This window comes from Diorhabda sublineata, chromosome 7 (genome assembly GCF_026230105.1).
Source record: "Diorhabda sublineata isolate icDioSubl1.1 chromosome 7, icDioSubl1.1, whole genome shotgun sequence".
Taxonomy (NCBI): domain Eukaryota; kingdom Metazoa; phylum Arthropoda; class Insecta; order Coleoptera; family Chrysomelidae; genus Diorhabda; species Diorhabda sublineata.
In genome coordinates this window covers 16,891,633-16,905,669 of record NC_079480.1, presented here as the reverse complement: position 1 = coordinate 16,905,669, position 14,037 = coordinate 16,891,633, and the positions used below count along the sequence as shown (strand labels likewise).

The following is a 14,037-nucleotide window of genomic DNA, read 5'->3' as shown; positions in this document are numbered from 1 at the left end:
GGCCCTCCACGCGTGCTGTGTTAGTTGTAGCATGTCAGAGGTGCAGTGGATGAATGGGAAGAGAGAAAACATGCCTTTTGCAATTCCAATGGTATGGCGGGAATCTACTAACCATTTTGACGAATGCTATTTTTGTCTAACAAAGACTGAAGGCTATTCTAAGAAAGGAAAGCACAAGATCGAGTATCCAAATTTGCCGTCTGCTATACGACCTATTCCCCATAACGAAGATTTACTAGTACCGATTGCGCCTTTAGATCCGCAAAATATTGTTTTAGAAGATACTGGAGACAATGCACCGACCCTATTTTTACTCCGAGTACTAGTTCCGTCGAGTCACAAGTGAATTGAATGATTTAGTACGTGATTTGGGGTTATCAAAGCAACAATCTGAACTTTCTGCTTCCCGTCTTCAGGAATGGAACTTGTTAGCCAAAGAGACAAAAATTACAACCTTTAGACTATAAATATCTGTGTACTAATATTGATGGTCTAATGAAGGAACTTGATATTGAGCATAATCCCAGTGAGTGGCGCCTATTTAGTGACTCGTCTAAATACATTTTAAAAGCTGTGTTATTACACAATAGAAATGTAAAACCGTCTATACCAGTTGCTCATTCTGTGAAGATGAAAGAAACTTATGAAAATATTCACTGGCTTTTAGACAAAATTAGCTACAACAAGAATAAGTGGTAGATATGTGGGGACCTGAAGGTGATTGGAATTTTAATGGGACTTCAGGGAGGGTTTACGAAACACTGCTGTTTCCTTTGTCTATGGGACATTCGGGCAGTAGATCAACACTATGTGAAAAAAATTGGCAAGCAAAAAGTGAGTTTCAACCGGCATCTCAAAATGTTGAGTTCATACCCCTTGTAGATCCCAAAAATGTCCTTCTGTCCCCCTTCACATTAAAGTTGGATTGATGAAAAACTTTGTAAAGGCTATGGATAAAGAGGGTGATGGATACAAATACCTTAGAAAAATCTTTCCCCATTTGAGTGTTGCCAAATTGAAAGAACACAGTGATTTATCTTCCCATTCTATGAAAAAATATGCAATTTCCCATTTAGACTGAAAAACTCTGCACTCACTATCAACTTTACGTTTTTGTGACATTATACCAAAATCGTGAAATCGTATAATCGTAAAAGCTCTAAAAAACTTGATTCTTCTTTTTGTGACACATTGCGATCGCGGGCCTTATTGATATGGCTCGGGGGCCGGAAGCGGCCCGCGGGCCGTATCTTTGAACTGACTGTAATAAGTTATTCTTAATGAACACCTACGAGGTGGATTTAAAGCAATGAAGTGGCAATCTACAGTCGCTTTATGTTTGTAGTGTGGCAAATAAAATACGAATACGAATAATTTTATATTTTCTCCCTAACGATGTTAATGGTGGAAAAGTTGAATTTTATTTATGACAAAAGCGAGTTGTGGGCAAAAATATTTTCTTTTTTTTACTTAGTAAAGAAATTATTGAGAAGTCTATTATGAAATTACTTATTTATTTTAACAATGGGGCACTGCTAGAGGGATAGATCCGTCTTTATTTCCTACTTTTAATGTTATTTTCTGCTCCTAGTAAAAATAGAAATACTATACAAACGCCTGTTAGATCCATATCAAATAAGCAAAATAAGTACCAAAAATTGAAAAATATCTTATTTGTAAGCTCTTTTCTCAATGAAATAACTGGTATGTGTTGAGACAATCATTTTTCAGAAGTGATCTTAACAGATTAAAGTTACACAATACTTACAAATCAGGTTCACCCATAGCAACATCAAGTACTTCAAGACCTGATTGTAATACTGCTGCTTCAGTAAAGTTTTTCTCTTTATTTTCTCTTGTCGATATTATCTCGGTAGTATCTGATATGCTGGAATCTGAGTCCAAGAACAGTTTTCTTTTATCGGAATTTCTAGATTTTGCTGAAGAATTCCGCAAATGAGCAGATTGTGATCGCCTAGTTCTGGAAACTTTTCCTAGAAGTGGAGCCTCTAAAAAAATGTCAAGTTGAAAAAATAGCAATATGAAAATTTAATATTTTGGTTAAAAATTTCCTTCCAATATTAGTTGATAATAATTGAGATTGATTCTTGCTATTTAAGTTTTGAGATGGAAAAATGAAAACAAATATTTATAGTCCGGTCAAATTGGATCAAAAAATAAGAGTGAAGCTATATAAACTCCCATCAAGCTGTAAATCAGTAGAATTGTTCAAAATATAAATAAAAATTCTCCAAATTCCCCATTCTCGTATCAGGAAAAAATTTTATTCAAGGTCGAAGGTAAAAAAAAATGGGATTTTCGCCATTTTCAGCAAAAAGGTAAGTTTTATGTTAAAAATACTTCAGACAAAAATTGTAGATCATAAAATTATCTACCAAAAATTTTCTAATACTTTTTTCCAAGAGGTCATCGTTTTTGATATATAACGATTCAAAATTTCTAATCGTCATAAAACGCATGCTTGCGCTACGTATATACATCTCTAGAGTTGTAGTATATAGAGTAGTATTTTTCTGTCGGTCATTGTAACTGTGGTGAATATATACATTTATACTGCTCGAAGTACAACTGAAAAAACTATTTTCTCCTTAAAACCAGGAAAAGCTCAATATGAAAAAGTTTACTACTTTTGCAACTATAGTGTCAAAATCATGTACTATTTTTACACGCAATAACTAGCTGTGATAGGACATCTGCATTTTACAGTTTTACAATTAATAATACAATATACAAACAATAATTCAACTCGACAAGAAGTTGTTACCAACGGCATTCGCTTTCTTCTTTCTATGTACGGAGCTCTTAAAAAAACTACCTGCTTAGAAAAGTATCGATATGCATGTTTCGTTAAAAATACTAAAAGTGAAAAACAAGTCCAGTTGGCTTGTCCTCCTCCAACCTCAGTTGCTACTCATCAACATATTTTTCGGGTATATTACCAAGTTCAAGTGTGGCTTGTTTATCAACCACATCCTACAGACTGGGGTTGGAAGTTGGTCAACAATAAATTAGATTCCGTTCAAACTTTACTCCCACCTGCTTCGGAAAAACTGCTGAACACATTTTTTTTGCAACAGCAAAAAGTGATGCAGTGCTAAATGTGGTTGCATAAAAATCGGATTTTTTTGTACTCTGGCCAGTCGTGCTCTAATATTGAATCACCAACAGTGAAGGATCCTTTTGATTTCAATGATACATCGCTATTGACGTAATTTACATGCACTCAGAATGAGAAGAAGAAGAACAAGAAGAATTTAAAAGTTATGACTCGGACGATTACATTTCACAACTTTTTTTAAATTTAAATGGCTTTTATCTTTTCAATCTCTGCCAATTTCAATTATTTTGCAATAGTTTCAAATTAAACAAGATCACAACAGACTCGTGGAATAGGTCTACCCGGGAACCACGTTAAAAAACGTGCTAAGTACAATACCTCATAGGTGGCGGGGAAACGTGTGCATATTGATGATTACAACTTTTTTAATTATCATATCTCAGAAACAGTGACTCGTAGGAAAAAAAATATTGATACTTTTTTTGTAGATAATTTTATGATCTACAATTTTTATCTGAAGTATTTTTATAATAAAAATCACCGTTTTGCTGATAATCGCGGAAAACCCCCACACAGGAATGATGGGGAACTTTCCAGTTTTATTTTTAATTATATTTTAAACAATTTTATTGATTTTCAGCTTGGTGTTGATTTATGTAACTTCGAATGTTCATATTGACCGGACTATTATAATTGGATTTGGCTTTACTGTTTTTCAAAATATTTTTTCATTAACATCAATACACTTTTGCATGCATTTGAACCAATTGACGAAGCATTTTTCCCAATCCGATTGAGGTACTTCCAAAACATGTGACTTGATCGCGTCAGTCGCTTCTTTAGGTGTACAAAAACGTTGACCTCGCAATTTATTTTTGACCTGTGGAAATAAGAACAAATGTTTGATTGCCAAGCAAGGACTGTACGGCATATGTCTCATCAATTCTATGTTTTGACTGTTCCAAAACGTTTTTGTTTATATAATATAGTAAGAGCTTGCACTGTCGTCGTGGAGAATGATTCGTCTTCTGCGATTGGTTTCCTTGATTTTTTCCAACACTTTTGGCAAACAAATGCTGGTGTACCATACAGATTTGATCGTTCTACGTTGATCTGATGGAACGGAAGCGACATGTCCAATTAATCCGAAAAAACAGGCGACCAATTGCTTCGAAGTACTTCGACAACGATTGTTGTTAAATTTCGGGTTCAAATGCATAGATCCATAATTCGCCGCTTGTCACGACCTTATAGACGTCTTTTGATTAAATTTGTTCAGCATTTCTTTGCACGAATCGACTCGAGTGTTTTTTGAGCGATTATTAAATTATGCGGTATCTTTTTTAGAGTCAAATGTTCATGCAATATTGAATGTATACGATCTGGCTCTATCATTTACGCACAGTATTGATGTTTTCTGGCACAACAACCGATTTTGGACGACGTTCAAGAAATTCATCCTTTAGCGAAGTGCGACCACGATTGCTTTCGAAAAACCAGAAAAACACAGTGGCACGAGTCAGATAGGTTAGGTTAGATTCATTAGTTCCATCACCAAAAGTCGAAGCGATTTGATTAGCACACTGCTGTTTGTTTAATCAACATCGAAAGTCATAGAAAATGTTTGCAATTTAATTCTATTTTTTTACCAAGATGAGTGTATCAAGTATATGTAAACCAATTAAATAGCACTCGCATCACAACAGGCTCTGCGTATGTTCACTATTAAAAACGTCAACACTAATAATGGCATTGTTAGTTTTGACATATTCACATCAGCGTTCCCATATCTCACAACCTTAGTAGCAGCTCTCGAAAAAATTACGTGTTATTCAATATTCGCGAAATCACTAAGTCGTTAAACGTTTTATTTTGAATGAGGTTATTCTTTGATCGCCAATGTTTAGTGAATTTCGTTATCCGGGTGGAAAATATACCTGGTTAATGGTCTATAGTACTTTGATGATATCGATTCCTTCAGTTGATTTTTTAATGTAACGCATTGTTACGAACTGATATAGACCAAAAGCCGGTCTTCTAATATATCAATGGAATATATAAACTTAAACCGTGCTTAACTTATGGTTGGGTATTTGAACACTTTCGGATTACTCGGATTCTCAATTTCCATGTGGAGTCTGTCTACTAAGTATAGATATTTGGCCATAAGCATTATTTAGATCCATGAATGTTTTTTGGTTCAGGTTTTAAAATTTGACTAGAAATATTTTAATTAGTGATGTAGTAGTGAGTTTTAAAGATATGTTTGGTCTCTTATCTCTAATATTGGATCTGTTGATAAATTTAAAAATTTGTGATAGTTACAAAAGAACAATGAAAGATGAGGATCATCAATATCCTATTAATTAATTTTCAACTTTCTTGTACTCATTTTATAATTACCTGATTAACCTTTCATACGTGAAGGGTTAATTTATATGATTCTTGGAACTCACCAAAACTGATCTTGCGCCCTTCTCGTAAGAATTTTTATTGATTGAAAACTCTAGCCTTATTGCTAGTGCTAGTGAACGGCGAGTTTTTCATTGTCTTCATGACAATCTAACATCATTTGACCAAGATTACAGGTTTTATTTGTTAACTAGACTATGGCGTTGAACATAATTTATAAGATTCCTCAATTTGTTGAAATTACTTATTGACACTAACCATTTAGAATTTGAATAAAGGTTGAATAGACTACAATTTCTCTGCGATATTTTTAATTAGGACTAGAACTTCAAAGTGTTTATTGTACACTAGAGCCCTGCTCATCCGAACCCCGTAATCTGATTTTTCGGATAATCCGAACTGCCGATCGGTAATCAATTATATTTGATCAAACTTTTTTCACGCTCTTAAAAAGGCAACCGTGAATTTATCTCACCAGTTGAAGCATGGATCCTTGGTTAGATGCTGTCATCTTGCGAGTCAACAAAGAAATCTACAGTTTCCTCTAAGACTTTCTAATGACCTGATCAGTAATTGTATTCCATGCCTCAGCTGACCAGTAAGCTACATCTTTCACTGACACTTTCTTGATTTTTTCAATTATAGTTAGTGTAAAATCGCCTTCAATAAGAGAAATTTCTTACGATAGGCTAATTTCGTTGCCTGGAGAACCCCTTGGTAAATAGGATGTATCAGAGATACAACATTGGGAGGGATGAATACAGTTTTGATTTCGCCACTTTGTAATTTTGTGATGTTTTGGTGAGATGGTGCGTTATCAATAAACAAAATTGCCTTATTTGGCAAGTCGATTTTTTTATTGAAACAGCCTTTATAAACTGGTTATGAAACCAGAGTTAAAATAGAGCCATGTCCATCCACACAGGAACTTCATGTTTACATGCTTATATGCCCTCAGATTTTTTTATGTACCGATTACCATCAATGGTAATTTATGATTTTTGGCTACATGTTATCAATATTCCTTGCTCATTTTAAACCCGGGTTTCCTACTGTGAAGTTAAGTTACTGATGAGAATATTCTCCTTCGGTAATAATAGCAGTGAACTTATCCAGATAAGCTTGTGCCACGGCTTTATTTGAAGGTAATTGCTCTCCAGTTAATGTCAACTGGCGGACATCATGACGAACTTTCCAACGGTTCAACCACCCGTTGCTTGCAGTAAACGATTGATCACCATTCATCACCATTTTTAGCACTCTTGCCTTCATCCAAGCGATTCAAAGCATTGAGTTTTTCTAAAGTACAAGTGTATGTGTAGTCTTGAACCACGCAGATAAACCAGCTGTAAGAAAAGGAGGTAGGAAAGGAGGAAACAAGCACGCGACGCACCATCGATGACTCAACGCATGGTCTAACGTCAGAAATACTTGGTTACATACCACGTTTTGTAGATTCTATCCATTGTCCTGTTCCTCGAATTCATTCCTCTGCATGTTTTTGGAATTTTTTAATTTTGAAATCGATTGTTGGGTTAATCAGAATTTTCGGCAAGCCCCAGTTCCAATTAGTTCGGATTACCGAGGTTCTAGTGTATTTATTAAACATTAATTAGCAGTGGTAATATATCTTCCAATGAAAAAAGAAACTAGGAAGTAATAAAGATGAAGTTTCACTGGAGAAATATTTCTTACCTCCAAATCCTTCACTGTCGCTGGGATCCAAAGCAGCAAATTTCTTTTTTAGATTTTCTTCAACTTTTTTTATCAATGTCTCTGTGCCTACAAAAATTCCTGCTAAGGCTTTAACATTTATACTAGTAGACTGACTGGATTGCTTCGGAGAAGGTTCTTCTTTTACTAAATTGGCAGCAGATAAAGCCAAAAATTTCAATTTTTCTGGATCAGCATCTTTCTCTTCACACAAAACTAATTCTCTCAATGGATCTTCAACTTTCGGACTATTTATTGGTATTTGTTGGAGTAAATTAGAGTTTACTGAAGACGCTGGGATCGGATCTGGGTGTGGAGACTGTGAAAGACACTGCGATTCACTGAGATGAGTGAAGGCGCCAAACATTGACATGTCTAAAATTAGAAAAATCATAACAAAGCAAATAACGATCTGTTAACGTATATTTTTTACATGTTAATTGATATCCAGGTACACAATGTCAAGTCAAAACTAAATATTAATCAAATTTTTTTTTATTTTGGATATTAATTATAGTGATCCCACTCTAGTTCAGCCAGCCAGCCAGCTGCATCCGCCTTACCAGTATCTTTTTCATACAAATTTTGTTGGGTTGAAATATGTATGTTAATGACGATCGCTAGGAATAAAGGCACAGATTTTATTAACAATTTCTAAAAAAAATATAATAAATGGCCCCGGAATTTCAACGACATTGATGTTCATATCGCGACTTTTGAAAGCAAAGTACACTTACAAATCATTGCAAGTAACGGAGCACTTTCAGGATAATAATCACATAACACAAACCAGAACCGGTTTCTTTCAAATTGATGTGAAATTTTGACAGATGGTATCACAAATACAAATACAAATGTATTCTCTACTTCTGTAAAATTACTTTTACTCATAAATTATATTTATCATATAAATATGTATGGGAAACATCCTTTTATTCACAATACCCTTTATATTTAAAATCAGTTTAAAAGAAATTCCATACAAGCTTCATATAGCAAGAACAATCAAAGATTATCATAATACTAATCGCTCCTAACAAAAGGAGACATCCGTTGTTTCTAGATATTCTTCTTCTTCCAGTGCCTACTTCATTCTAATCAAGGTTGGCAATCATCCTTTGGAATTCCTCATGATCTTCAGTCATGCGTATTAGATTTACGGCATCACATACATGGAACCAATCTCGAAGGTTTTTCAACCATGAAAATATTTTTCTACCTAGGCCGCGCCTGCCTTCTATCTTCCCTTCCATGATCAGCTGTAACAAGGCATATTTTTGATGTCTAAAAATGTGGCCAAAGTAGGAAGCTTTCCTTCTCTCTACAATGGTTAATAGTTAATAGTCTTTGGTCACCCGATCCGTCCATTGTATTTTAAGGATCCGTCTAAAGAGCCACATTTCAAAAGCTTATACCTTACGTATGCTGGAGACCTTCAAAGTCCACCAACACCACAAAGTAGGGTAGTCAAAACATAGTATTGTGTTATTCTCCAGCCTGTTCTCAGGTGGTTAAGGTCATTACTTGTGAGAAGCGACTTTAATTTAAAAAACGTGCTCCTGGCTATCTCTATTCTTGTCTTAATTTCCTCATCTGGGTCCCACTCGTCATTCAGTCAGCTTTCCAAATGCTTAAAGCGGTGTACTCTCTCTATAGGTTGGTTATTAATTGACAGCGACACATTATTAATACTAGTTTTCGATAATACCATGAATTTCGTTTTAATGTAGTTCATTTTAAGTCCGTAATTTTCACTAATAGTATTTACTCTGTTTAATATCTGTTGAATATCTTGAATGGTGTGGGCTAGTATTACAGTGTCATCTGCATACCTAATATTGTTTAAGATTTTTCCATTAATTTTAATTCCAAATTCAATGTCTTCCAGAGCCTCCTAGAAAATTGCCTCTGAATATATATTAAACAGGATCGGGGAAAGAACGCCACCCTGTCTTATTCAATTTGATTTTTTATTTTTTGAAATTTAACGTGAATCTCATCGCCTTGTGAATCAGTCTCATCTGCCTCCGCCATATCCGAAGGAGACGAATCGAAGGTTGGGTCTTCTTGGATTTCGTTTCCGATGGCATCTAATATGTCTGACACGTCTTTAATTCAGTTACCACCATTTTTAATTTATCATTGTTCAACTAAATATTTAGCAAAAACCATATCGAAGAAACTTTGGAGCGCTATAATTGAAAACCTATGCGTTATACAGATAAAGTTTCAAATAAAAAAGATGGAAAACATTATCTACAATAATGATCTGTACAATTTTTGTCGTACGATACGCGGTTCGCGAGATATCTGATAAAACGTGTTTTTCAAGATGGCGGCTGAAGTGAAGCCTCCCTCATGACGCCCACTTGGATTCCCACTCTGGGGACACCCTTGAACATATTCAAAATAAAAATACCTGTTCCCGTACGTGTTTGTTCAGAACCTACTTTTTTGGTTGGAGATCTTGAACTCTATCAATACATTGAAAATAACTACACCACACTAACTTACCTGGATTTGAAGTATTTTTATTGTCTAAAGCCGTCATGTTAGAATTAGTTCGATTATTAATCGGCGTAGTTTTCTCTGAATTTATTTCATTGTAACTAGGTGGTGGTATCGATGGCTTATTAGCACTTGCCAAATTCAAACCTTGCGCCGCTCCATTTATGTCAACTTCGTGAGTAAATGCCATTACATCCAGAGCGCTCGACAATGCATCACCAAAACCACCTGTTAAATCTGGTCCTTGTGGATTTATAACATAAGGATTATTATTTTTTCTGAAATCAAGTGCATATATTGATTATTTCATGAAGATAGGTTTGGGAAAGATGCCGACAAAAATATAACAGTATTTAGAGATAAAATCAATGGAATCTGAGATTTTTTGAAATGCAAAAGTGATAGTGATAAAATTCAAGACTTAGGTGGAACTAATTGAATAAGTAAAATTCTCAATAGGAAAAGAGAATAATAGAAACAGTTTATGTATAAGTGTTAGATGGATATGCGCCTTAATATGCTGTAAAAAATTCAGGGTCACTGTTAGGCGCTTGTTTGCATTGATATGTGATAGTTGAGAATATGTTTTATCACTGAGGAAAAACATATTTTTTTTGGAAAATTATTTGAGATCGTACAGTACTCGTAAGTTACTTATAGAAAAAAGAGAACAATTTTTTAAAAAGGTAATAACCAATATAGTTAAGCTTTCTATTTCTGAGAAATTTCGTCGTTATATCAATGGAAAAGTTTGGTAGGTTAGTAGATATAAGAAAAATGAACATGACGTCAATTAGGTTATACAATAACCAAAAACCGAAGTCTTCGGAGAGCGTTGAATATAAGCAATACTTCGATTTGGCGTTTATTTAAAGACATGGATGCCTGCATCGAATTCAAGTTGAGGACCGATTGACAAACCAAGATATGGATTCCAGGATTTTATAAACAATTTTTACACTCTATTGTACGATGATCCATATTTCTTGAATAACACTTAGTTCACGGACGAAAGTCACATCCACTTGCAGGCTTACAATTAGCAAAAAACTCGCTTCCTTGGTTTTGATAGGCTGACTGCTATTATCCTAAAACCATGTGACGATATGGTGCACTGTCAGCATACTCGTGTGATTGGACTGCACTTGATTGAGGATAGCACCATTTGTTTGGTATTTCAGAAGGCTTCGTGGTGCCGAAAACTAGATGTTTTAACAGAACGGAGCGATCAGTTATTTGTTTATCAAAATTGAAATAAAAAGAATGAATTTAGACGATTCTAGTGATAGTGAATTGAAAGAAGAAGAAATTGTTATAAATTTGGAAGAGGAAGAACTAGCTATTAGTAGTGAAATTGAGAATAAAGTAATTGATTCCGTGACACTCGATTCATCTTTTGTAATGTTCAAAAATTGCGAAGTTAAACAAATTATCATAGATAATTATAAATACGATACCAAGAAAGAAAACAATGTAATTATGTTCAGCATTATTTTTTATATTTGAAAAATGTGAACTGTATGTTTAATTCATGCAAAGAGAAAAATACTTTTAAAGTTTAAAAAAGATTCAAGCATTTATTCAGTGATAAGCTCGGGCCCTGCAACCCCTTTGTTCGTTAGAATAATCCAAGGGCGAACTTTTCATCCCGCCGGGAGAAAAATTAGTATACGCTCCACGGAAGAGAAGTAGGGCTATCTCGTCCAGAATTTTTGCACCCCAGCCGAAGGTGAGAATGCCCTAGTTTTCTCTGTAGGTACGTAATATACTAGTCTATCAAGTGTCAGGTGCCTGGAGGATCACAAAAAACTCGATCTTTTATTGAAAGTCACAGTTCGGAAAAGTTACGAACAGAGAAAATCATAAATTATTTGCCTAACAAAATATGCGTAAATGTACCCACTACTTTTAATACGTACCCTTTTGTTTTAATGGGGGTATTTATGGATTCTCTTCCCCACATTAGACATCTCATTTCTTCACCAGTCATTCCTTTTTTTTTCAAAGCGTTTATTGTTACTTTTCCGACCCGCTACAATAAAATATGCAAAAATATGAAAAATTTTGATCACATATCAACAAAAAATTAGATTTTTACGTGAGGTAAACAAAATGAAAAAAATAGTGCCAGAAATCTAAGAACTGATTTTTTAATGTGCAGATTTCAAATATACAACTAACAGCTCTTGTTTTTGACATACTTAATGTTAGTTAAAAGACTATTGAAAAATAAATAATAAGAGGAATAAATCTTTAACCCCACCAATACTTGATTCATGCCTCATTTTCACTCATTTTTAAAACCAGAAACTTTTTCTGGGTCATACTTTATACATTGTGTCTACTTAAGTTTGAAAACTTTTTTATTAGTGGCTTTATAAAAAAAGTTATTCCCAATACTTTGTTTGTTACAAGTTGTTACAAGAACATGTACTGCAAGATATCCAGATAGACCACGACCAAACTCACAAACTGTTAAAAGAATCCTCATCAATTTGAAGCTATGTATACGGTTCATTTGAATCAAATTTATCAGGGGGAATAAAATTTAGACCACACCTGTATCTCTAAAAGTTTACAGAAAACATTTAATATCTAGATAACGGTAAGGTTTGGGCATAGAAAAGTATATATGTATTTACCCCTGAATGCATTAAAATAGAAAAAACCGATTTTATTTAAAAAAATAAAGAAATTTGATATTGATAAAGTTAAAATTGGAACACTTTTTATACACATCCTGTATAGAATGAAAAATTTTTTCAACATTGATTCGAATACGTCTGACCTCACTAAGGGTAACCGAACAGTAACCATTTCATTTTCAATTTCTTTAATTAATAATTCAAAAAGTATACATTTTACGAAAACAAATGTATTAATCTACAGGGTGTTCTATTCAATATAACAAAATTACAGTTCGGTTCTACCGGCCATATTTGAAAATATTTGAGTTGAAAAGATCGTAGAACCCAAACGTAGAAATTTTCATGATTTTACTATAAGTATTTTGCCATATACACACAAGGTGTCCCTAACTCGAGTACAAACACTCTAGGAGTCAAATTATGTCTATTGGGATAAGGAACTTATGTCCGCAAACGCATCCTTTCCACGATACAGAATGTTAGATTTTAAGATTAAAACGACTACGCTGAAATTAACCGTTTTCGAGAAAAACATCATTTTGCGACTGCTGTGGTGATTATTTTTAAATTTGAAAAGAAAGATAAATTTTGATGTTTTGACATTTCTTTAAGTCTTTATCAAAATATGGTATTGACACTGACAATCAGCTTATTTATATTGATCTATAGATCACCTTCCTTCATCATGAATATCAAAATAAGGATAAAATGAATTTAGAACTTTTAGAAATTATCAAAAAAAATTAATTTTAAAACAGAAGAGACCTAAAATCAAGAACATTTAGATACGTTAATATATCAAAAGATGTAAGAAATAAGAAATAAATGAATATATGCACCTTCCAGTTTGCAACAGCTCCTTTTCTTTGTTTGGCTCGCGTTTTATTTTTAGATTTTATAACCATAACTCCTCTCAATTCGGTATTGGGGTCATCTCCTCCCCCAAGCGATATACTATATTCTTGTAAATAATGATGAGCATCAGCTTGAGGTATCGCTCTTTCCAACGCGATTACTATCTTTGCCCACTGCAAAAGATTACCTAAAGTTAGATAATATTAATGAATGAATTTTATAATATTTTATAATTTACATTCGTTTTTTTTTCATTACATTTTGATTGGATTCACAAAGACGTCAGGCAGTTAAGTCTTAATATAATAGTGAATAATCAGAACACTTATAATATTTTCCAAATGAAATTGCTTCCTGGATGTGTGAAAGTGAGCACGTTGAAAAATCTTATAGTATTGTGAATAAAAGATTGCAGCCATAGGCATTGAATATCTTTGTTTCCGTGTGCTATGGGAAACCACAAAGTTCATAGTTTTTAATGTGTACACGTTCATTGTACATTACTTAGAAGGAAGGTTCCCGTTTAATGGTTTTGTATTACCATATTGCTTAAAGAGGAAAGCGATGACAAATCAGTGGAAAAAAATCAGTTGAATACATTTACGATAAGAATGTATATTTGTAAATATATACTACAAAATTCACAAATTTAATGCTGTGCCCTGTTCTCGTGATTCTTGACTTATTTAAAATTAGTTTTGACTCAGATAAATACCTCATTATTGTGTCCATAAACGGGAAATCTCAGAGGCTCGAGGTTAATTCTGGTACTAAGTACATTTTGTTTCCTGTTAACGCACAAAAAACTAAATATTGCGTTTC

The 14,037-nt window shown here is 33.9% G+C and overlaps 1 protein-coding gene across 1 annotated transcript in view; it reads right to left on the bottom strand.

Moving 5' to 3' along the window:
• LOC130446539 (transient receptor potential cation channel subfamily V member 6) overlaps positions 1–14,037 on the bottom strand; it is an 80,241-nt gene that overhangs the window by 13,306 nt on the left and 52,898 nt on the right. Inside the window, exons 14-18 of the mRNA XM_056782857.1 lie at positions 13,200–13,388; positions 11,632–11,744; positions 9,867–9,990; positions 7,187–7,523; positions 1,769–2,009 (exon numbers count right to left, since the gene is read on the bottom strand). Of these exons, the coding sequence (XP_056638835.1) occupies positions 1,769–2,009; positions 7,187–7,523; positions 9,867–9,990; positions 11,632–11,744; positions 13,200–13,388 (1,004 nt within the window). The remainder of the gene's footprint in view (positions 1–1,768; positions 2,010–7,186; positions 7,524–9,866; positions 9,991–11,631; positions 11,745–13,199; positions 13,389–14,037) is intronic.